The 22,147-nt window shown below is 45.8% G+C and overlaps 1 protein-coding gene across 5 annotated transcripts in view; it reads left to right on the top strand.

Moving 5' to 3' along the window:
- Positions 1-22,147, top strand: part of LOC140385106 (ATPase family AAA domain-containing protein 2-like) — an 82,071-nt gene that overhangs the window by 31,108 nt on the left and 28,816 nt on the right. For 2 of the 5 annotated variants that reach the window (XM_072466929.1, XM_072466933.1), the window contains exons 11-19: positions 673-781; positions 5,443-5,558; positions 6,799-6,973; positions 8,928-9,016; positions 10,680-10,839; positions 11,446-11,536; positions 11,688-12,002; positions 13,866-13,992; positions 15,742-15,928. In XM_072466929.1, the coding sequence (XP_072323030.1) occupies positions 673-781; positions 5,443-5,558; positions 6,799-6,973; positions 8,928-9,016; positions 10,680-10,839; positions 11,446-11,536; positions 11,688-12,002; positions 13,866-13,992; positions 15,742-15,928 (1,369 nt within the window). The remainder of the gene's footprint in view (positions 1-672; positions 782-5,442; positions 5,559-6,798; positions 6,974-8,927; positions 9,017-10,679; positions 10,840-11,445; positions 11,537-11,687; positions 12,003-13,865; positions 13,993-15,741; positions 15,929-22,147) is intronic. The other 3 variants (XM_072466930.1, XM_072466932.1, XM_072466931.1) reach the window with 3 other exon arrangements.

Raw genomic sequence — 22,147 nt, 5'->3', positions numbered from 1 at the left:
GTGTTGATTCAAACTACTATTTCCCCTGCCATCTAAATCTCTTGCTGTCCTCATTGCCATTCAAAACTTTATAGCTATTCCAGAGTCCTTGGCGAGGTCAGCTCTAGTTTTCTTTGCACATTGTGACCTGTTCCTTTTCCCCAGCTAAAGTCACTCTGCTATCTGCCAGTCTCTCGGGCAACTGTACTCTTAAGACATGTGATCCTACACTTTGTCCTCCAGATGTTGGAGCTTTTGCCTCAAACATCAGTGCTCTGCATCCCTCTGAATCCAGGATGAGACATTTCGTATTCTGCATCTATCCTGATGGTCACCAATCACTCCATTTCTAATTTCTGTTGAAAACATTCACGTGCCGATCTCTGCTCTGTCCATCTATTCATGATATTTGCTTACCACTATCAGCGATGCACGGAATTTAAAAACAGTTGCCAGATCTGCTTGCCTTTGTTTGTGATTGCTTTGAGAGGGCTGCCTCTTTTGTGAGTTCCCTCCTAAAAGACCGCTGTTTGTATAAAACAGGATAAGATTCATAAGACAACACAAGTGTACTCTTTTGCTATTTGGTTGAATTGTTCCCCCTTCTAAGAATATCTCTCATCAATTGTTTACGTATGGAAAGGCAAGCTTTTGTCCACAATTCCACTATTAAAATTGTTTTATATTTTTTAGATGTCTCCCACTGAATGTTAGGAAAGATGACTTGAAAGGAATTCATAAAGATCGAATGAAAATAGGTGCTAGCCTGGCAGATGTGGACCCAATGCAAATTGACACTTCCGTAAGTTAAGGGAATTTGGGCTTTCCCCCCAAATCTTTAATTATTTCTACTCCTTTGTTTCTTCAGTAATAAACTTAACGGATCAATCACCAAATGTCAAGTTAAAGATCTATAGAAAATGGGAATAGTGTGTTAACCCATTGCAATTTCATGGCCCCTGCTTTATTTGCACTGAAGTACCAGCAACTATGAAGGTTTCTTGTCATCAGTAGCAGATTTTCATTTGTTGTATATCTTGTTTACGGAAGCTTTTTGTAAGTTTCCTCTGAAGTCTAACTGATTTCTCTGAGAAAAACCACCACCTCAATTTTGTCTGCTGGTTATCAGTTTCTGCCGCTGAGGTACTTTATTGGATAGGTGAGATATTGTATGCGAGGGCACACTAGAACTTGTGAACATTTCATGCAAGGAAGCAAGCTGTTCTCCTTGCTGATTTTGCATGCACATTGACATGAGCCCTTTTTGCCAATTTGACTGAATCTTTAAGTTGGAAGAAAAGAATGACTTCACCTTTACTGGCAAGAGAGGAACCATGACCGAAGTTCAGTGGCGAGATAATCATGTGGAATTTTTAAAAAATAACTTTTGCCTTGCTCTTAAGTAGGCATCACAATGAAACTATAAGAAATGTGTGAAGAAGGGCAGTGTCTTCTCACTGCATTGTTGAGTCCAAGGCTGTGGGCTTTCTTTGAAATTTGCAGCTACCAAGGGAGGACAAGCTCACCCACCACCTCAGTAGAGGATAATTTCTCTTGTTTTTGGGATTCGAAGCTGTGAAGCAAGATTAGCATTGAATGAATTTAGCTAAACCCTTTTCACTTTAATCTTTGTCTCGAAATTGTGCTTTTGGTTTGAAGTTTCAACATTTTAAGCCAAGAAGAGTTTAAACTCATCCTCTTCTATTTTCTCCTTCCCGACTTTGCCCTGCCTAGAGAGGGATCTTTTCAAAATTCCTCTAGCTGTCTTGTTAGTTCTTCCTTCCTTCACCCCACCCTACCATCTAGGTCATTTTTGACTGAGGTCTTGTTTTCCTGCCCTGGTTGAGAGTTAATAGTACAGGGCACCATTGAAACTTCCAGGTAGGCTGTGTAACTTAGATGGTGTATTTTACCCACAACTGTCAGGAACGTCAGCTACTGTATCCCTCCTGGGAGCTTGATTCTGGTTGCAGAATGGCTGAGCACAATGCATCAGGCCCCTTCTTGATGAAGTTTGTTCTCCTTTTCACTCTGGGAAGAGAGATATGGGGCGGGATTCTCCGAGCCCCCGTCGGGTCGGAGAATCGCTGGGGGCCAGCTGCCGAATTCTCCGGCGCTGGGGATTTGGCGGAGGTGGGAATCGCGGCGGCCGTTGGCAGCGCCCCCCCCCCCGGGCGATTCTCCGGCCCGTGATGGGCCGAGTGGCCGCCCGTTTTCGGCCAGTCCTGCTGGCGTATATTACACCAGGTATTTGCCGGCAGGTCCTGGCTGCGTGGGCGGCCTCTGGCGGGGGTGGGGGGTGGTGGTGGCGTCTGGCCCCAGGCGGTGCCCCCACGGTGGCCTGGCCCACGATCGGGGCCCACCGATCCACGGGCCGGCCTGTGATGTGGGGGCACTCTATCCGTCCGCACCGGCTGCGATGGCCAACGCAGAGATGAACCCCCTGCGCATGCGCTGGGATGACGCCAGCACACTCTGGCGCTCCCGCGCATGCGCCGACTCGTGCCGGCCAGCGGAGGCCCTTCGGCGCAGGTTGGCATGGCACCAGGCCCCTTCCCTGCCAGCCAGCGTGGTGCAAACCACTTCGGCGCCGGTCTAGCCTCTGAAGGTGCAGAGGATTCCGCACCTTTGGGGCAGCCTGATGCGGGAGTGGCTCACGCCACTCCTTTGCGCAGGAGTTGCCCGTCCCGCAGAATCCCGCCCATGATTGTAGTCTTTTTGGTATTGGATTGGTGACTTTGGAATAATCTGCCTCACTGGAGTTTGTTGACCATTTACACCTTGGAGCTTGTCCTTGGTTGCAGATCAGTTGATTTTTACAACTGTTTCTGCATTTATGTATCCCTTAATTGGATCCTTAATATATTTAAGATACTGTGGCGATAACCTGGGCTAGTGTGTGGTCAATTCCAGCCCCACTTGACCCAGAGTGGCAACATGGGTGAAATTAGATTTTATTTTAAATACCCGAGGTCCTTGGCTGAGCCCAATAAACGACAGTCACCAGGTTTGTAACTTGAACACAAGTAACCATTTTATTATGTACAGTGTTATAATTAAATGGACAGAAAATGTAACTATCTAATTCCCCTTTTCCAAACCCCACCATCGCTGGTTAGGCCAGCATTTATTGCCCATCCCTAGTCGCCCTTCAGAAAGTGGTTGTGAGCTGCCTTGAACTGCTGCAGTCCGAGGTTTAGGTACACCCACAATGCTGTCAGGGAGGGACTACCAGGATTTTGCCCCAGCGACAGTGAAGGAGTGGCGATATATTTCTATGTCAGGGTGGTGAGTGACTTGGAGGGGAACCTCCAGGTGGTGCGGTTCCTAGGTATCTGCTGCTCTTGTCCTTCTAGGTGGTAACAGTCATGGGTCTGGAAAGTGTTGTCTAAGGAACCTTGGAGTGTTACTGCAGTGCATCTGGTAGATGGTACACATGACTGCTGCTGTTCGTCTGTGTTGAAGGTTTTGAATGTTTGTGGAAGGGGGAGCAATTAAGCGGGCTGCTTTGTCCTGGATGGTGTCAAGCTTCTTGAATGTTGTTGGAGCTGCACTCATCCAGGCAAGTGGAGGGTATTCCATTACACTCCTGACCTGTGCCTTGTAGGTGATGGACTGACTTTGTGGGGCTGGAGCTGAGTTAGTTGCTGTAGGATTCCTAGCATTTGACCTGTCCTTGTAGCTAGTTGAGTTCGGTTTCTGATTAATGGTAACCAAAGAAAGTTGATTGTGGGAGATTCAGCGATGGTAATGCCATTGAATATCAAGGGACGATGGTTATATCCTCTCGTGTAGGTGATGGTCATTACCTGGCATTTGTGTGGTGTGAATGTAACTTGCCACTTAGCAGTGCAAGCCTGGATATTGTCTTACTTCATTTGGACACGGATTGCTTCATTATCTGAGGAGTTGTGAGTGGGAGAAGGAGTGGTTGAAATGAAAAGGATAAAAGATCTTTGCAATGCAATGTCTGAAGCTCAGGCTTTTGATTTGGTACTTCCTTCTAGGCTTGAGATGGTTTTCTCTGGCAAGGTTGTTACTGTCTCTGCAGACTCTACATCATTTAATATTCACAGCAAAGGGTGTGCCAGGCACTCACTGGTTTTAGAACAATAAAGCAGTTATTTTACTTCAAGCGAGAGAGGGGCCGTTGCTTTTACTTCCAAGGTTTAAACACTTCTGCTAAGTTCTCTCAAAGTGTCAAGCAGTAATTAATTGCTGACTGTTGTCGGGCAGAACACTGTTCCTGGCCAACCCACCGGTTGCCAGTTAACCAATCAAAGAGAATCCCTCCAAAGCTGGTTCCTAAGATCCACTCGGCACCGAGAGTCTAGTTTCTCCTCTCCAAAATACAAAACCTGAGAACAGTGTCCTGGCAAGGGGACATGTTTAACTCCATCTTCTGGTTAAAGGCACATCCCGATTATGGTTCCGCGGACCAAAAATAATAAAATAAATGGGAACAATGTAAATAAACAGGAAGGACTCTTACTATACCACCATTCTTTTGATTTAAATTTTAATTGGTGGTTTGGAAGTGAAGGGAATATTTTGTAGAGGTATTAAAAATCATCAGTTTTGATAGAAAATGAGAAACTGTTCTTTGAAGGGTCGTTAAGCAGGGGACATGTTTAAGATTGCTCCTCATTTTATCTCTGCCTCTTTTTTACGCAGTGAGTAATAACGATCTAGAATTTACTGCCTGAAAGATCCATGGAAGCAGAATCAATAATAACTTTCAAAATGGCAATGGGGGAAAATTAGAAGGAAAAATAATTGTAGGGCAGTGGTCTGGTGGGAAACACGGGGGTGGGATTAATTGATTAGCCCTCTCAAAGAGGGGGAACACACGATTCTGTGTGGCTGACTCTTGAACCAAGGCTCAGCATTATATTATAGACCGTAAACTTCTACAGCTGGGTTCGGAAAAGATTTTCTACTGACTATACTGTTTTCCTCTTCTGCGCTGTCATGCAGTGCAAACTGTTTCTGTTGCAATTATTAAACTAATGCTCTGTCTTTGCTTATTTAATACCTATGGCTGTCAATTTCATTTGAAAGCGGGGGAGGGGGGGGGATATCCAGATTTGTAAAAGGTAATGCTTTGTCAAGCACTCAGACTAATTTACTTCCTTTATGCTTCTGATATATTTTTTTTCCCTGTGGGGTGTGTTCTGCAGTTTTACAAATCCTGCTGAATTTTCACAAGTTTGGTGGAGTGAACCCCAATGCCAGTAGGATGTCGTTATATTTGGCAGAATTTGTCAGATTCATTTTTGTTAACTTTGGCTGTGCCAAATAGATGAATGAAGACGAATATATTGTATTCAAAATTTTATAATGTGAATGGGGAGACCTATAAAAGATGATATGAATCCAGTTTACTGATGTTAGGGAGGATGGCATATGTAGGATAATGGCATTATTTGTTGAAAGTGGCATTTGTTTGTTATATATTCTTAGGTTCGTTTCGATAGTGTGGGTGGACTTTCCAGCCATATCGCTGCACTGAAGGAGATGGTGGTTTTTCCATTGCTTTATCCTGAAGTGTTTGAGAGATTTAAGATTCAACCTCCAAGGTATAGGAAGGCCATTTTGTTCATCAATTTAAATAATGCTTTTTTTATGTGGACTGAGGTGGTTAATTGAAACTTAGGATCAGTATGTTAAAGGAGAACACAAAATGCAAGTTGTATATTAGATTTTTAAGTTTTATACTTGAATTCTTCTGTGCTAACCTGCATTACTACATTACTTTCTGGTCTTCCCATTGATATTGCTCATAGGTAGTCCATGATCTGGAAGAAATTATGGTGCTTAGCTATTTAACCTAGCCTGTCCCTTCAAGCCTGCTGCAGTTAATGAGCAAATCCAGCTGATTGTGAATTGCTGTAGTTTTAAGCACCAGATCATCAATCGTTTTTTAAAAACTGCATCTGAATCAAATGTGTAGATTCATGCTAGATACAATATTTTATGTTAAAGCATGAACTATAGAAAATGAGATGATGTTCAATTCAAACAATAGCTTGCACTTATGTAGCAGTTTTAACCTTGTAAAATGTTCCTGGGTGGTTTGCAGGAGTGTTATCAAACCAAATTTGACATGAGTCGTAAGGAAATATTAGGCCAAAATCTTGATCAAAGAGTAGATTTTAAGATGAGGTTTCAGGATTAAATCACAGAGATAGACTGCCAAAGGAATTGTACAAACAAAAGACCAGAATTGGAGGAGTGTGGAGATATCCGGGTGATATGTGGAGGAGATTACAGGGATAAAGAGAGGTGAAGACATGAATGGTTTGAAAACTAGGATGAGAATTTTAAATTTCAATTGTTGCCTGACCCTGGAGTCAATATAGGCCAACGGAAGTGGTGATTGGGTTTTAGTGCAAGTTAGGATACAGGCATCAGAAATTTGCAGAATGGCCATATTGCATATTCTGTTCATGAGATGGAGGTTAGTCTCCAGCCATAAAAGCTGAATAGTAGTTAAGTTAACAGAATCTGGTCATTTAGAGTTGGATTCATTCTGTCAGAGATTCTATCTGCATGTGTGCTGATGTAACGAATACCCAATGAAATGCAATCGCACCAAATAATGAAGTTAAGTTATGCAAAAATAAAACTTCAAGTAAAACTTAGTTTTGAGTCATTTATTACCTTATTCAGTTGATCTGCAGTTAACTTGCAGGTGCTGTGCAATGGGGCTGAAACTGAATCTACAAGAACTGAACTAATTGTCACTTCAATATTTCTTCATTTGTAAATACTTGGCACAAAACAGTACTCTTGAAGTTTCTCGTCTTCAATTTTTAGAGGCTGCTTATTTTGTGGCCCTCCTGGAACGGGAAAGACCCTTGTTGCCAGAGCCCTGGCCAATGAGTGTAGTCATGGAGACCGAAGGGTGTCCTTCTTCATGCGAAAGGGTGCAGATTGCCTCAGTAAATGGGTCGGGGAATCTGAACGACAACTACGCTTACTTTTTGATCAGGTAAGTAGAAGACTTTTTAATAAGTTTGGAGTACCCAATTCTCTCTCTTTTCCCAATTAAGGGGCAATTCAATGTGTCCAATTCACCTACCCTGCACATATTTTTGCGTTGTGGGGGTGAGACCCACGTAGACACGGGGAGAATGTGCAAACTTTCTCACGGACAGTGACCCGGGATCGAGCCCGGGTCCTTGGTGCCGTGAGGCAGCAGTGCTAACCACTGCGTCACCATGCTGCCCCAAGGTAAATAGAAGAGTTTATCCTTTTCCCAATTATGATTAATTAACTTTTAAGTTGTGATTTCTTAAAATAATGCAAGTTTTTTGAGCTGTTAGCTAGCTCATTAAAAATAAAAGATACTTTACATCTAGGAAATCCATATGTGCATATAATCTCAGACAGCATTCTTTCACGGATAGGGGTGTTGCTGGCAAGGCCAGCATTTATTTATTGCCCACTTAAGTGGCCCTGGAGAAGGTAGTGAAGAGCTGCCTATAAACACTGCAGTCCAATGATGTAGATACAACCATAGTGCTGTTAGTAATGGAGTTCCAGGATTTTGACCCAGCAAGTGAAGTATTGATGATATAATTCCAAGTAAGGATGATGTGTGGCTTGGAGAGGAACTTTGAGATAGATGGTGGCATTCCCATCCATCTGTTACCCTTGTTCTTCGAGGTAGTAGGGGGTTGGGAGTTTGGAGGATGCTGTCAAAGGAGCCTTGCGGAGTTGCTGCAGTGCATCTTGTAGGTAGCATACACTGCTGCCACTGTGCTGATGCTGGAGGGAATGGATGTTGATGGGTGCCAATCAAGTGGATTGATTTGTCCTGGATGATGCTGAGCTTCAAATGTTGTCGGAGCTGCACTCATCCAGGCTAGTGGAAAGTATTTTATCACACTCTCGATTTGTGCTTGGTAGATGGTGGACAGGGTTGAGGTGAGTTACCTCTGCAGAATTCCCAGCATCTGACCAGCTCTTATAGCTGCAGTATTGTCACCAGATTAGTAATCTGGAGACCCAGGGGACCTGGGTTTGAATCCCACCATGCCATATGGTAAAATTTGAATTCAACATAAATCTGGAATTAGCAGTCTAATGATCATGAAACCATTGATTGCTGTAAAAACCCATCTCGTTCACTAATGTCCTTTTAGAGAAGGAAATCTGCTGTTCTTACCCGGTCTGGCTTACTTGTGACTCCAGATCCACAGCAATGTGGTTGACTCTTGAAAGGCCTCTGAAATGGCCTATAAAGTCACTCAATTTAAGGCCAATTAGGGATGGGCAATAAATGCTGGCTTAGCCAGCGACACCTACATTTAAAGAAATTCATTTATGGGATGTGGGCGTCGCTGGTTAGGCCAGCATTTATTGTCCATCCCTAGTTGCCCTTCAGAAGGTGGTTGTGAATTGCCGTCTTGAACTACTGCAGTTCTAACTGTGCTGTTAGGGAAGGAGTTCCAGGATGTTGCCCCAGCGACAATGAAGGAATGGTGACATATTTCCAAGTCAGGGTGGTGAGTGACTTGGAGGGGAACCTCCAGGTGGTGGGGCTTATCATTATTGTACTTAAACCCAAAATGCCATTGGCCCTTTTCAGGTTTTATTCACCTGAACTCTCGCATTCATCTATTTTTGAAAACCTGGGTCTCTGAGCAATAAGCCATTGGGTAAATATTCTTATTACCTGGTATTGGCCTCAAATTTACTACATTATACTTTTTTCATAAAATTGAATCTGTCAGCCTTTCTGTGCCAGCTCCCTATTTTTCTGTCACTAGAAAATTGTTAGATTTTCCATTTCAAAAGTGAACCTAAAACTACACCTTTGCCCTTACCACTTCCAAATCTTCTTCAATCCAAACATTTTGTCTTATATTGTAATTGATTTCAGATTATTCATTTTATGTTATCCCTTGAAGTTTGAGACAAGTAACTTTTTTTTTTAAAAGGCCTATCTTATGCGTCCTTCAATTATTTTCTTTGATGAAGTAGATGGCTTAGCCCCTGTTCGTTCAAGCAGGCAGGATCAGATACACAGGTAAGGATGCAAAGGTTTTTTTTTTTTTCTTTCAACAGGATTAAGTACTCTTGGCCAATGCTTGTATGGTAATCTGGGGCGACATTCTCCGACCCCCCCGCTGGGTCGGAGAATCGCCGGGGGCTGGCGTGAATCCCGCCCCCGCCGGTTGCCAAAGCCTCCAGCACCAGAGATTCGGCGGGGGCGGGAATCGGGCCACGCCGGTTGGCGGGCCCCCCCGCTCGATTCTCCGGCCCGAATGGGCCGAAGTCCCGCCGATAAATTGCCTGTCCCGCTGGCATAAATTAAATCACCTACCTTACCGGCGGGACAAGGCGGCGTGGGCGGGTCCTGGGGGGGGGGGGCGCGGGGCGACCTGGCCCCGGGGGGTGCCCCCACGGTGGCCTGGCCCGCGATCGGGGCCCACCGATCCGCGGGCGGGCCTGTGCCGTGGGGGCACTCTTTCCCTTCCGCCTCCGCCACGGTCTCCACCATGGCGGAGGCGGAAGAGACTCACTCCACTGCGCATGCGTGGGAAGCTGTCAGCGGCCGCTGACGCTCCCGCGCATGCGCCGCCCCGAGATGTCATTTCCGCGCCAGCTGGCGGGGCAACAAAGGCTGTTTCCGCCAGCTGGCGGGGCGGAAATTCCTCCGGCGTCGGCCTAGCCCCTCAATGTTGGGGCTCGGCCCCCAAAGATGCAGAGCATTCCGCACCTTTGGGGCGGCGCGATGCCCGTCTGATTGGTGCCGTTTTGGGCGCCAGTCGGCGGACATCGCGCTGTTTCGGGAGAATTTCGCCCCTGATGTCATTTAATATTCACTGCACTACTAATCTAATTTTATTATTTAATTTAATATATTTAGTCTGAATTGGAGGGAAGCTGTTGAAGCTGGGGTATCTCCCCTATAAAGTTCTTTAAAAGCGTGAGAGGGTAGATGCTGAGAGGATTCCTCCTGGCTGGAGAGTCTAGAATTCAGATAATCAGGGTTCATGAGTCACTAAAAGTTAGCATGCAGATGTAGCGAGCAATTAGGAAGGCAAACAGTATGTTGGCCTTCATGGCATGAGGATTTGAGGATGGGGATAAACATGTAAATATACATGAATATATTTAAGACTGTGACCAACAATCTTTGGGACACCTAAGGGAGTCTAGGGATAAGGGGATGAGATGAGTTAGCTCATTGTCCATTATCTTAATAGTGGAGCTGGCTTAAGGGACCCTATGGTCTATTCCTCCTATTTATTATGTGATGAAATTCAATTGGCAATAGTTGCATATTTCAAAGAAATTGGATTGTTATAGATGGGTGTTCCTATTTTCATTTTTTTTGCTTCCAGATTTTGTTTATTTTCCCCATTTTGTCCCTCCCCAACTTATTTAACTAATTGCAGTTTGCTTTTTTCCTTCATTCTAAAGCAAGATTTCATTGTTCATCAAGAAAATAAAGTAGAGTTCAATTAGATATTTGGTAAATTTCTGTGTAATAGTTTTATAAATTGATTTATGGAGAACCATAAATGTTGAATGCATTTTTGATTTTCAACAGAATGCCAATTTCAAAATACTGCATTTTTATAATGGTGATTTTTATTTAATAAATTCAAAACGTTGATTCCCTGGTTACACGTTTCTACATTTAAGTCTGTTTACATATTTTTTTTGTTATACATTTTCTTCAGTTCTATAGTTTCTACTCTGTTGGCATTGATGGATGGGCTTGATAGCAGGGGTGAGATTGTGGTAATAGGGGCAACAAACAGACTGGATTCCGTTGATCCTGCTTTGAGAAGACCAGGACGATTTGATAGAGAATTTCTTTTTGGCCTCCCAGACAAAGATGTAAGTATGCAGCTACTATATTAGCAAATCAATTTAGCTAATGGATTAACTTATATAAAGCTAATCACTTTCTGATTCCCAAAATGGGAAGATTACAGTTTAGTTATATTTTTGCAAGGTGCCCTTTGTGTAGTTTCTCAACTGCTTTTCTTCCTTGTGGGTGCTCTCAATTGAAACATGCTGTGGCCCACTCCCCCAGACCTTTCTCAATGCTGTTGACCTATATTTTCCAAAACTTTAACTTTCTCAATGAAATTCTGCTCAACATAGCCTAATGTTCAGAGCATGCTGGAGAAAAGGGAAGTTTTGTGCACTTTTACAAACAAGGATTGATAGACTGTACACCATTTGAATGCTGGTGGTGGGCAAAAAACATTGTGGAAGTGTGAATGTTCACTTATAGTTGGCATTGTTCACTTCATGGCTTTGTGGCACTGATTTTAGTGTCCCACTTTTCAGGTCATACAAACCTATGAATTAGATTCATCGAGTATTTAAAACAATGCTATTTGCAGAAGTATAAAGTCAAATTTAACTAGAAATAGAATAGTTGTTTACCAACACGTTAATAAAATTGTCCTCTGGCCCTTTCCATTTTGCCTGTAGGCCCGTAAAGAAATTCTGAAGATCCATACCAGGGACTGGGATCCAAAGCCATCCGATGCATTTCTCCAAGAACTGGCAGAAAAGTGTGTAGGTAAGTAATCAGTTAGTGCGTAATAAGGAATACCCTGGCCCATAATCTTAAATGTTTGTGTGTTTAGAAAGAATTGATCTAATTGAACAGTGCTGCTTAGTATATGCTCACCAATCCATTTTCTCCCCCCGCCCACCCCCCTCCCCCATAGGTTATTGTGGTGCTGATATTAAATCTGTCTGCGCTGAAGCAGTACTGTGTGCCCTGCGCCGCCGTTATCCCCAGATCTACGTCACAAGTGAGAAATTGCAACTAGATGTTTCTTCCATCAGCATAAAAGCACAAGATTTTGTGAGGGCCATGCAAAAGATAGTACCCGCTTCTCAGCGGACGGTGGCTTCGCCTGGACAAGTGCTATCACTTGTTGTCAGACCGCTCCTAGAAAACACCTTCACTAGAATTCTAGAAGCATTGAGAAAGATTTTCCCACATGCAGAGCAAGATTTTAAAATTAATTGCAGTCCTGGTGAGTATTTTGTGCTTTGTATTTACAACACTAAAATGGGCCATTTGGCCCAGCAGGGTTTTTGCAGCTGTTGCCTTAAATCTAGGTTGGATTGAGATGCAAATTTAAAGGTGAATTGACAGTATATTAACTTGCAGTCCATCCCGTTTCCAAAATAGAGGCTAATGGTGCAGCGCGGTAGCATTGTGGATAGCACAGCTGCTTCACAGCTCCAGGGTCCCAGGTTCAATTCCGGCTTGGGTCACTGTCTGTGCGGAGTTTGCACATCCTCCCCGTCTGTGCGTGGGTTTCCTTCGGGTGCTCCGGTTTCCTCCCACAGTCCAAAGATGTGCAGGTTAGGTGGATTGGCCATGATAAATTGCCCTTAGTGTCCAAAATTGCCCTTAGTGTTGGGTGGGGTTACTGGGTTATGGGGATAGGGTGGAGGTGTTGACCTTGGGTAGGGTGCTCTTTCCAAGAGCCAGTGCAGACTCGATGGGCCGAAAGGCCTCCTGCACTGTAAATTCTATGACATAGACTTGAGTACGTTTTCAGGGCAGTAGACATGCATTCCAGGCAAGCGCCATTAACCTTTAATGGAAGGTAGTGTTTTAAGTGCTCTGGAAACTCCTGTTTAGGTGTGAGTTAGTGCAAATTACCCAAATCTTTGTACAAATCAGCTATTAGGAGATTTACTTATTCCTAGGTTTTATTTATTTATTGTCAATTAAATATTAAAAGCACTTCAAGATGTTTGGTCTCCGTATCAATTGTACATTGAGCAATATGGCCTTTTTATAGTCTCAGACTTTTTGAATTGTTTTTATTTCTTTGACTTGCAAGCGCCTCTGCAACAATCTGACAGCTGGTTTCGCTCAGTGGGCTAGACAGCTGGTTTGTAATGCAGAACAAGGCCAGCAGTGTGGGTCCAATTCCCGTACCGGCTGAGAATTCTGAATTCTACCTCTGTACCTGAACAGGTGCTGAAATGTGGCAAATTAGTCTTTTCACAGTAACTTCATTGCAGTATTAATATAAGCCTACTTGTGGCAATAAATATTATTATTATTATTTGTATTGATAGCAACTTTTTATTCTCCAATTTTATTTAACTAAATTCAAATTCTCAAACTGCTGTGGTGTAATTTGAATTTGCTATCTCTGGATTGTTAGTTCAGTAATATAATCATCACCGTGTGAATAGAGTGGTTGTGTCCAGAGAAGCACTGGACAGATAATTGGTGGTAGAATCTTTACTTCTGTAAATAGATTGAGGAGGGTAGGCAGGCTGCAGGGCAAAATCAAATTCTCTTTTCCTACTTAGATTTTTGTTGTAAGCATCGTCTCTTTATAATAATCGTGACACCAAAGGCAGGATTTCAGTTTGCAGCTCAGAAGTCCGAGGTGTCTGCGTTCATACTCTCAGTCTACCTCAGTTTTCACACTGCAAGATTTGTACGATAAGTGGGTTACCAAGTTCTTTAAAACCATAGAAATTTTAGGAGAGGAAGAGGCCTTTTGGCCAAATGTGTCTGAATGTTTCAGATTTCATTTCCGAGGGGTGTGCTGGGAGGGCCAAAAGGTGCTCTCTCAAATCAGTTCACTATTGTTATATATGACTTCCGGTGATAGGGATGTGCTGAGTGAATATTGTTATAATATGTGTGTTATTGCATGGTCACTTTAAGAGCCTCGACACATAATCCATGATGTTATCGGCTACTTTGTGGGCTTTCCCTCAGTCTAGATCAAGCCTTTGTACAGTTCACATCCATCTAATAAATATCTGTTCATTATTGCATTCAACCCATGTGCTTCAGCATACCTTTCTTTTATCCTGCAAGTACAATACATAACAAATATAACTTATGATTGCTCCTTCAGCAGATGGAATAAGGCTAAATGATGGCATCTACAGTGATGATGAAGGCCCGTCTATTTTTGAAGATGGGCCACTTCAAAAATCAGCTAGTAAGCAGGGAAATAATGGCAATTTCCTCTGTTACAGCAGGTAAGAATATTTTTGTTATTTTGTAGAAATCTACTTGTTTACAGATGGTTTGTAGAACCATATGTGTGGGTTTTCTCAGTCCATGCTTTTTTTCCTGGCTGTATCACTTGAGAGGCATTACAAAAACATTTGAAGGGGACGTGCAAGCACAGTCCGAGGAGCAGATTATTCACTTACTTAAATTAATAGATTTTGAAGACTTAAGTGAGAAAGTGAGAGACTTGTATTTTTTTATTTCAAAAAAGGGAAATAGAGATAAGTATAATTAAACTTTGCAAAATATTCAACATTAAAGCTTTAAGTGATACATATTGTCAAAAGTTGAGTAATAAACTTTGGGATTTATTTTCTAATTTCCAGTTCACTGAATTTTGCCTTTATCTCTTTATGAATTTAAGCATGCATATCTGTGAATATTTTTCAGTGATAAATTCCCTTATCCACTTTAACATTCCAGGTCTTCAGTATGATATTATGTTCTTAAAGTTCCTACCTTTCAGATCCAACCTTTCAGATACAATGTTAAACCAAGGCCTGGTCTGTCGGCTCTGTTAGATGTAAAAAAAGTCCCATGCCTTTTTTTTTTAAGGAAGCATTGGGAATTTCTCTTGGGTGTTCTGGCCAACACCACCAAAAACTGGACACTTAATCTCACAGCTGTGTGTGACACCGTACTATGTGCAAATTGCTGCCTTGTTTCCCTCTAAAAAGATTGACAACATTTCAAAGATAATTCATTCACTGTAAAGTGCTTTGTCATAATTTGAGGTGGCACCGTGCTTAGCACTGCTAACTCATTGTGTCAGGGACCTGGTTTTGATTCAGGTCTTGGATAACTGTGTGGATTTTGCACGTTCTCCCTGTGTCTGTGTTTCCCCTCCAGGTGCGCTGGTTCCCTCCCACAGTCTAAAGATGTGCAGGTTAGGTGGATTGGCCGTGATAAATTGCCCCTCAGTAGCAATAGCTGGGTTAAGGGTGTCATGGGAATAGAGTGGGGGAGTGAGTAGGGTGCTCTTCTGGATGGGCGGTGCAGACCCAATGGGCCGAATGGCATCATTCTGCACTGTAGGGATTCTATGAAAGCAATATATAAAAGCAATAAAACATGACTTCTGAAGAAGAGACAAACAGATTATAAACATTTAACTCTGTTCCTCTCCACAGATGCCACCGGCCCTGCTCTGAGTTCTTCCAGTATTTTTTGTTTTGTATAAACTTTGTCACACTAATTGCACCGCACCCTGAAAGTAGAGTTGCTGCATTCAATGGGTGAAATTTTAGCATGACACTGGCACTATCCATTAATAAAGGTGGACACCAGACAACATATATTGCTTTAAAATGCAGGCTGATTTATATATCCGTACCCTCTTAATTCCACATAACCTGATTACACTTGGTCTTGACTCCTCCATGTGTGATGCTACAGAAGAAACTCAAATATAGTGTGCCTTTTAATGTGATCTTTGAGTGACTAATTTGTATAGCACACTTTAGAAGACGAGAGCATTCTGTATCATTACTTACAATCTAGTGCTGTAACAGTGCAAGGGAGTATTAACTGAAGATGCCCAACATAAGTCTTGCTATTATTCCCTTATCCTTGCCCTGCATTAAAGTATAACATTCAAAGAAAAGTAAACTTCATCTTTGACAAGTTGGAACATTTTTCTTTTTGTTTCAAAGTATTGTAAGCATACCTTTCAATGTCAAGCAGTAAACATGATTTTAAAACCACATTTTCATTAGGCGTGCCTATCACCAACCAACCTCCTACAGACCAAGACTACTACTGGCTGGGATACTGGGTTCAGGTCAGAGTTCGCATCTTGCCCCTGCACTGCTCCACAGTTTGGAGAAATACACGGTGCATATGCTAGACCTTTCAGTATTGTATGGCATCAGTACAACATCACCTGAAGAAACCTGTGCACAGGTAAGATTGTGTGGTTGAAATGATCTGAACACCTATTTTAGTGGAAATGTAGTTGTTGCTCACTCTTCAGTGGCACAAAACTCAATTGTTTAGACATATAATTTGATGGTGTGCTTTCAGTGAAGTGACTACAAATAATTGTTCAATTGAAGCTGTTTTATAAAGTAAATTATGTCTTTGCAGAATAAATTTAGGTCACCCATATAATTTCATCTTGTTTGTTACACCAGGGATCTTTCATTGCATCCTTTTCTGTAGATCACTGCAGATCATCTAAACTAAATGCTTCCTGGAGAGTACTTTTTTTTTTTAAAAAAAAAAGGAAAAGTAGGGCCATGCAGTGGTTAGCACTTTAAAAAAAAAAAAAAAAAAAATTTAATAAGAATTTTTTAACAAAATTTTCAACCTTACAAACAAACCCCCACCGTAACACAAAAGAAAGAAAGTTTGTGTAGCAAGACATGAACTTGGCAAGTCAATATGATACAGAACTTTGTACATTGGATTCCTCCCGTACATTTCAGTTTTCCGGATCATTCATGTATTTTCTTGCTCAAATGCCCCCCAGAAACTCTTTCCCCCCCCCCCCCCCCGGGTTGCTGCTGTCCGACCTTCATCTAACGCTCCGCGAGATAGTCTAGGAACGGTTGCCACCGCCTGTAGAACCCTTCGCAGACCCTCTCAAGGCAAACTTTATCCTCTCCACCTTGATAAATCCTGCCATATTTATCCAGGCCTCCACACTGGGGGGGGCTTCGCCCCTTTCCACATTAACAAGATCCTTCGCCGGGCTACTAGGGACGCAAAGGCCTGGCACGAGGAAGAGGAATTAACCCTGCTTAGGGCATTCACCCACAGCCCCCCCCCCCCCCCCCTCAATCTCCTCCCCCAGCTCCTCTTCCCATTTACCCTTCAGCTCCTCTACCAAAGCCGCCTCCTCTTCTTTCATCTCCTGGTATATTGCCGACACCTTGCCCTCTCCGACCCATACGTCCGAAATCACCCTGTCTTGAATCCCCTGTGCTGGGAGCAGCGGGAATTCCCTCACCTTCCGCCTCACAAACGCCCTTACTTGCATGTACCTGAAAGCGTTTCCTGGGGGTAGCCCAAACTTCTCCTCCAGTGCCCCTAGGCTCGCAAACGTCCCATCAATGAACAGGTCCCCCATTCTTTTAATCCCTGCCCTATGCCAGCTCTGAAACCCCCCGTCCATCCTTCCCGGGACAAATCGATGGTTGTCTCTGATCGGGGACCACACCGAGGCTCCCATCGCACCCCTGTGCCGTCTCCACTGCCCCCAGATCTTTAGCGTTGCTGCCACCACCGGCCTCATGGTGTACCTTGTCGGCGAGAGCGGCAGCTGTGCCGTCACCAGCGCCCCCAGGCTCGTTCCTTTGCAGGACGCCATCTCCAACCTATTCCATGCCGCCCCCTCTCCCTCCACCACCCACTTACGGATCATCGCCACATTGGCTGCCCAATAGTAGCCACCCAGATTCGGCAACGCCAGCCCTCTATCCCTACTTCGCTCCAGGAACCCCCTCCTTACCCTCGGGGTCTTACTTGCCCATAATGCTCCTGCCTACCCTCTTAAAAAAGGCCTTGGTGATCACAATTGGAAGGCATTGAAATACAAAAAGAAACCTCGGAAGGACCACCGTTTTAATCGACTGTATCCTGCCCGCCAGCGAGAGCAGCAACATGTCCCACCGTTTAAAGTCCTCCTCCATCTGCTCCACCAAGTTTGTGCAGGGCCCCCCAGCTCCTAGCTACCTGGATCCCCAAGTATCGAAAGCTCCTATCCGCCCTCCTCAGCGGTAGGTCGTCTATCCCTCTTCCCTGATCCCCCGGATGCACCACAAAGAGCTCGCTCTTCCCTACATTGAGCTTATAGCCCGAGAAGTCCCCAAACTCCCTTACGATCTGCATGACCAACGCCATCCCCTCCATTGGGTCCGCCACATACAGCGACACTCTATGCTCCTCTCCCCCTCGGACCACCGCCCTCCATTTCCCAGACTCCCTTAATGCCATGGCCAAAGGTTCAATTGCTAGTGCAAACAACAAGGGGGACAGGGGGCACCCCTGCCTCGTCCCTCAATACAGCCAAAAGTAGTCCGACCTCTGCCGATTCGTAACCACACTCGCCACCGGGGCTCTATATAGGAGTTTAACCCAACTGATAAACCCCTCTCCAAACCTCCGCAACACTTCCCAGAGATACTCCCACTCCACTCGGTCAAAGGCCTTCTCCGCGTCCATAGCTGCCACTATCTCCGCCTCTCCCTCCACCGATGGCATCATTATCACATTTAAGAGCCTTCACACATTGGTATTTAGCTGCCTACCCTTTGCGAATCCCGTCTGGTCCTCGTGAATCACCCCCGGGACACAGTCCTCAATCCTCATAGCCAACATTTTTGCCAGCAACTTAGCATCTACGTTGAGCGAGATCGGTCTATACAACCCGCATTGCAGTGGGTCCTTATCCCGCTTCAGGATCAAAGAGATTGTCTCCTCCGACATTGTCAGGGGCAGGGTCCCCCCTCCCTTGCTTCATTGAAGGTCCTTACCAGCAACGGGGCTAACGGGTCTACATACTTCCTATAGATCTCCACCGGGAACCCACCCGGCCCCGGGGCCTTCCCTGCCTGCATGCTCCCCAGTCCTTTAACCAGCTCCTCCACCCCAATTGGCGCCCCCAAACCAGCCACCTCCCGCTCCTCCACCCTCGGGAACCTCCGTTGGTCCAAGAATCGTCGCATCCCCTCTTTTCCCCCTGGGGGCTGGGACCTATACAGCTCCTCGTAAAAGGCCTTGAATGCCTCATTCACTTTCACCGCATTCCGCACCGTAGTTTCCCTGCCATCCTTGACTCCATCTATTTCCCTCGCTGCCATCCTCTTACGGAGCTGATGTGCCAGCATCCGACTTGCCTTCTCCCCATATTCATACATCGCCCCCTGTGCCTCTGCCTTCCCCGTGGTCAACAGGTCGAACTCCGTCTGGAGACTTCGTCTCTCCCTGAGTAGCCCCTCATCAGGGGCCTCTGCATATCTCCTGTCCACCCTTAAAATCTCCCCCACTAACCTCTCCCTTTCCCTGCCCTCTCTTCTCCCTATAAGCCCTGATGGAGATTAACTCTCCTTCAGCGCCTCCCATACTACTCTCACCTGCACCTCCCCGTTGTCGTTGGCCTCCAGATATCATTCGATGCACCCCCGCACCCTCCTACACATTTCCTTGTCCGCCAGCAGTCCCACATCCAACCGCTTCAACGGGCGTTGGTCCCTCTCCTCCCCCAGCTCTAGCTCCACCCAATGCGGGGCGTGGTCTGAAATGGCTATGGCCGAATACTCCGTTCCCTACACTTTCGGGATCAATGCCCTGCCCAGAACAAAAAAGTCTATCCGGGAGTAGGCCTTATGTACATGGGAGAAAAAAGAAAATTCTCTGGCCAAAGGCCTGGCAAATCTCCACGGATCTACTTCCCCCCCCCCATCTGATCCATAAACCCCCTGAGCACCTTGGCCGCAGCTGGCCTCTTCCCCGTCCTAGATCTGGAACGATCTAATGCTGGGTCCAACACCGTGTTGAAATCCCCACCCATTATCAAGCTTCCTACCTCCAAGTCCGGGATACGCCCCAACATCCGTTTCATGAATCCAGCATCGTCCCAGTTCGGGGCGTATACATTTACCAATACTACCCCCGTCCCCTGCAACCTACCACTCACCATCACGTATCGGCCTCCGCTACAATGTTCTTGGCCTCAAACGACACCCGCTTCCCCACCAGTATTGCCACCCCTCTATTCCTCGCGTCCAGCCCCGAATGGAACACCTGTCCTACCCATCCCTTCCTTAACCTGACCTGATCTGCCACCTTCACGTGCGTCTCCTGAAGCATGACCACGTCTGCCTTCAGTCCCTTTAAGTGCACAAACACTCGGGCCCTCTTTACCGGCCCATTCAGGCCTCTCACATGCCACGTGATCAGCCGGATTGGGGGGGCTTACCCCCACCCCACCCCCGCCGACTAGCCATCTCCTATCTTAGGCCAGTCCCGTGCCCGCGTCTCCCGCACCCTCCAGTCCCCCAGAAGGGGAACCCCCGCCCCGACCACCTCTTGCATTTTCAGTTCCCCCTCGGCCAGTGCAGCAGCAACCCTATTCCTCCCTCTTTCTCCCCCCCCCCCCCAAGATCCGCATCTAGCTCTTTTCCTCCCCCCACGAGTCAGCTGACTTCTGCTGACCCCGGCTTCCCCCGCCTTCACGTTGATCTCCCCCGTGTGGGAATCTCTCCTCCTCCTCCTTACGTTCCTCCATCTCTCTCCCTCCCCCTCCCCCCCCCCCCCCCCCCCCCCTTCCCTAGCGCGGGAAAAAGCCCGTGCTTTCCTGAGCCAGCCCGCCGCTCCTGTTGCGGCCTTATCCCAGTTCCCCCATCCCCGGGTCTCACCTCCCTCCAGCACTGACTCCCACATTCCCCACTATCTCATCAAAAGAAAAAAGAACTCTTCCCCCATGCCCATCCATCATCCCACCCGTGAAACATTCTTTACCCATATTTACAGCCCTATATACAGTCAACATCTCCCCCACAATCACAGCCCCTCAGTTCGAGTCCAATTTTTCGGTATGGATAAAGGTTCAAGCCTCTTCTGGCGTTGGTCCTGATAAGTGACCCACAGTCGCGCAGGCTGCAGCATTCCGAATCTCTCCTTTTTTGTGCAGCACCGCCTTGGCCCGGTTGAAGTCCGCTCTCCTCTTTGCCACCTCCGCACTCCAGTGCTGGTAGACTCGGATCGCCGCATTCTCCCATCTACTGCTCCGCACCTTCTTGGCCCATCTCAGGACACTCTCTTTGTCTGCGAAGCGATGGAACCTCGCCACTATCGCCCTTGGCGGCTCGCCAGCCTTGAGTCTCCTCGCCAAGACCCAGTGAGCCCCTTCTAGCTCCAGGGGGCTCGGAGAGACCTCCGCACCCATCAGCGAATGGAGCATCGTGCTCACATACGCCCCGGCATCAGCCCCCTCCACTCCTTCGGGGAGACGCAGAATCCGGAGATTCTTCCTCCTCGACCTGTTCTCCAGGACCTCGAACATTTCTCGGCCCACCTCTTGTGCACCGCCTCATGCGCCTCCATCTTAACCGCCAGGCCCAGGATCTCGTCCTCGTTCTCATTAGTTTTATCCCTCACCTCACGGAGCTCCACCGCCTGGGCCTTCTGGGTCTCCTTCAGCCCCTCGATCGCCAACAGCATTAGCGCCAGCACCTCCTTTTTAAGCTCCTCCACGCAGAGCCTGAGGAACTCCTCCTTCTCCGGCCCCCATGCTGCTCAATCACCTTCCTCCGCCATCTTGGTTTTTCCCCCTCGTTTTTGCCGCTGCTCCAAAGCCTCTTTCTCCATCGCTCCACAGCTAATCCTCACCATACGACATAAGGGGGAACCTTACTTCACCTTCCCACACGGGATTCAATCAAACTATTTCCGTTGGGGCTCCTTCGGAGAGCCCAAAAGTCCGTTAAAGCGGGAGCTGCCGAAGTGTGCGGCTTAGCTCCGCATCGCCGCAACCGGAAGTCCCCGTGGTTAGCACTGTTGCCTCACAGCACCGAGGTCCCAGGTTCGGTCGCGGGCCTAGGACACTGTCTGTGTGGAGTTTGTACATTCTCTCCGTGTCTGCATGGGTCTCGCCCCTGCAACACACAGATGTGCAAGTTGGGTGGATTGGCCATGCTAAATTAACCCTTAATTGGAAAACAAAAAATTGGATACTTTAAATTTTAAGAAAAGTCACTATTGGTGATCCTCTCTCCTGGTCACGTATGAACTTGTTATGCCTTGCGCAACTCTCCCCTGTTCATGCACGCACAAAGGTTTTGTCATTCAACCTGCCACACACTTGTTCTGCTGTGGTTTAAATTGGTGTGAGAATAATAAATTAATATTTCTCCAGTCATGCAGAGTGCTGTTAAAAGCTTGCACAAAAAGTGGGATAAGCATAACTGAAAGAAATGGGAGAAGTTTGGTGTCTCAATTCTCATTAAAATTAAACTTTTTTTGAAGTGTTTATTTTTTAATTTTCCCTGTCAACAAAATTTGAGTCAATATTTGTTTGGGTTTATTTCTATTTTGGGTGAACTGGAATGGGGGAGGGGATAGCAGAGGAATTTATATCAGACTGCCAAAGTGGCTTTGAAACAGAACAATCCTGGGAGA

This window comes from Scyliorhinus torazame, chromosome 11 (genome assembly GCF_047496885.1).
Source record: "Scyliorhinus torazame isolate Kashiwa2021f chromosome 11, sScyTor2.1, whole genome shotgun sequence".
Lineage (NCBI taxonomy): Eukaryota > Metazoa > Chordata > Chondrichthyes > Carcharhiniformes > Scyliorhinidae > Scyliorhinus > Scyliorhinus torazame.
Note: the sequence above shows the minus strand (reverse complement) of the source record. Positions and strands in the feature narration are given on the sequence as shown.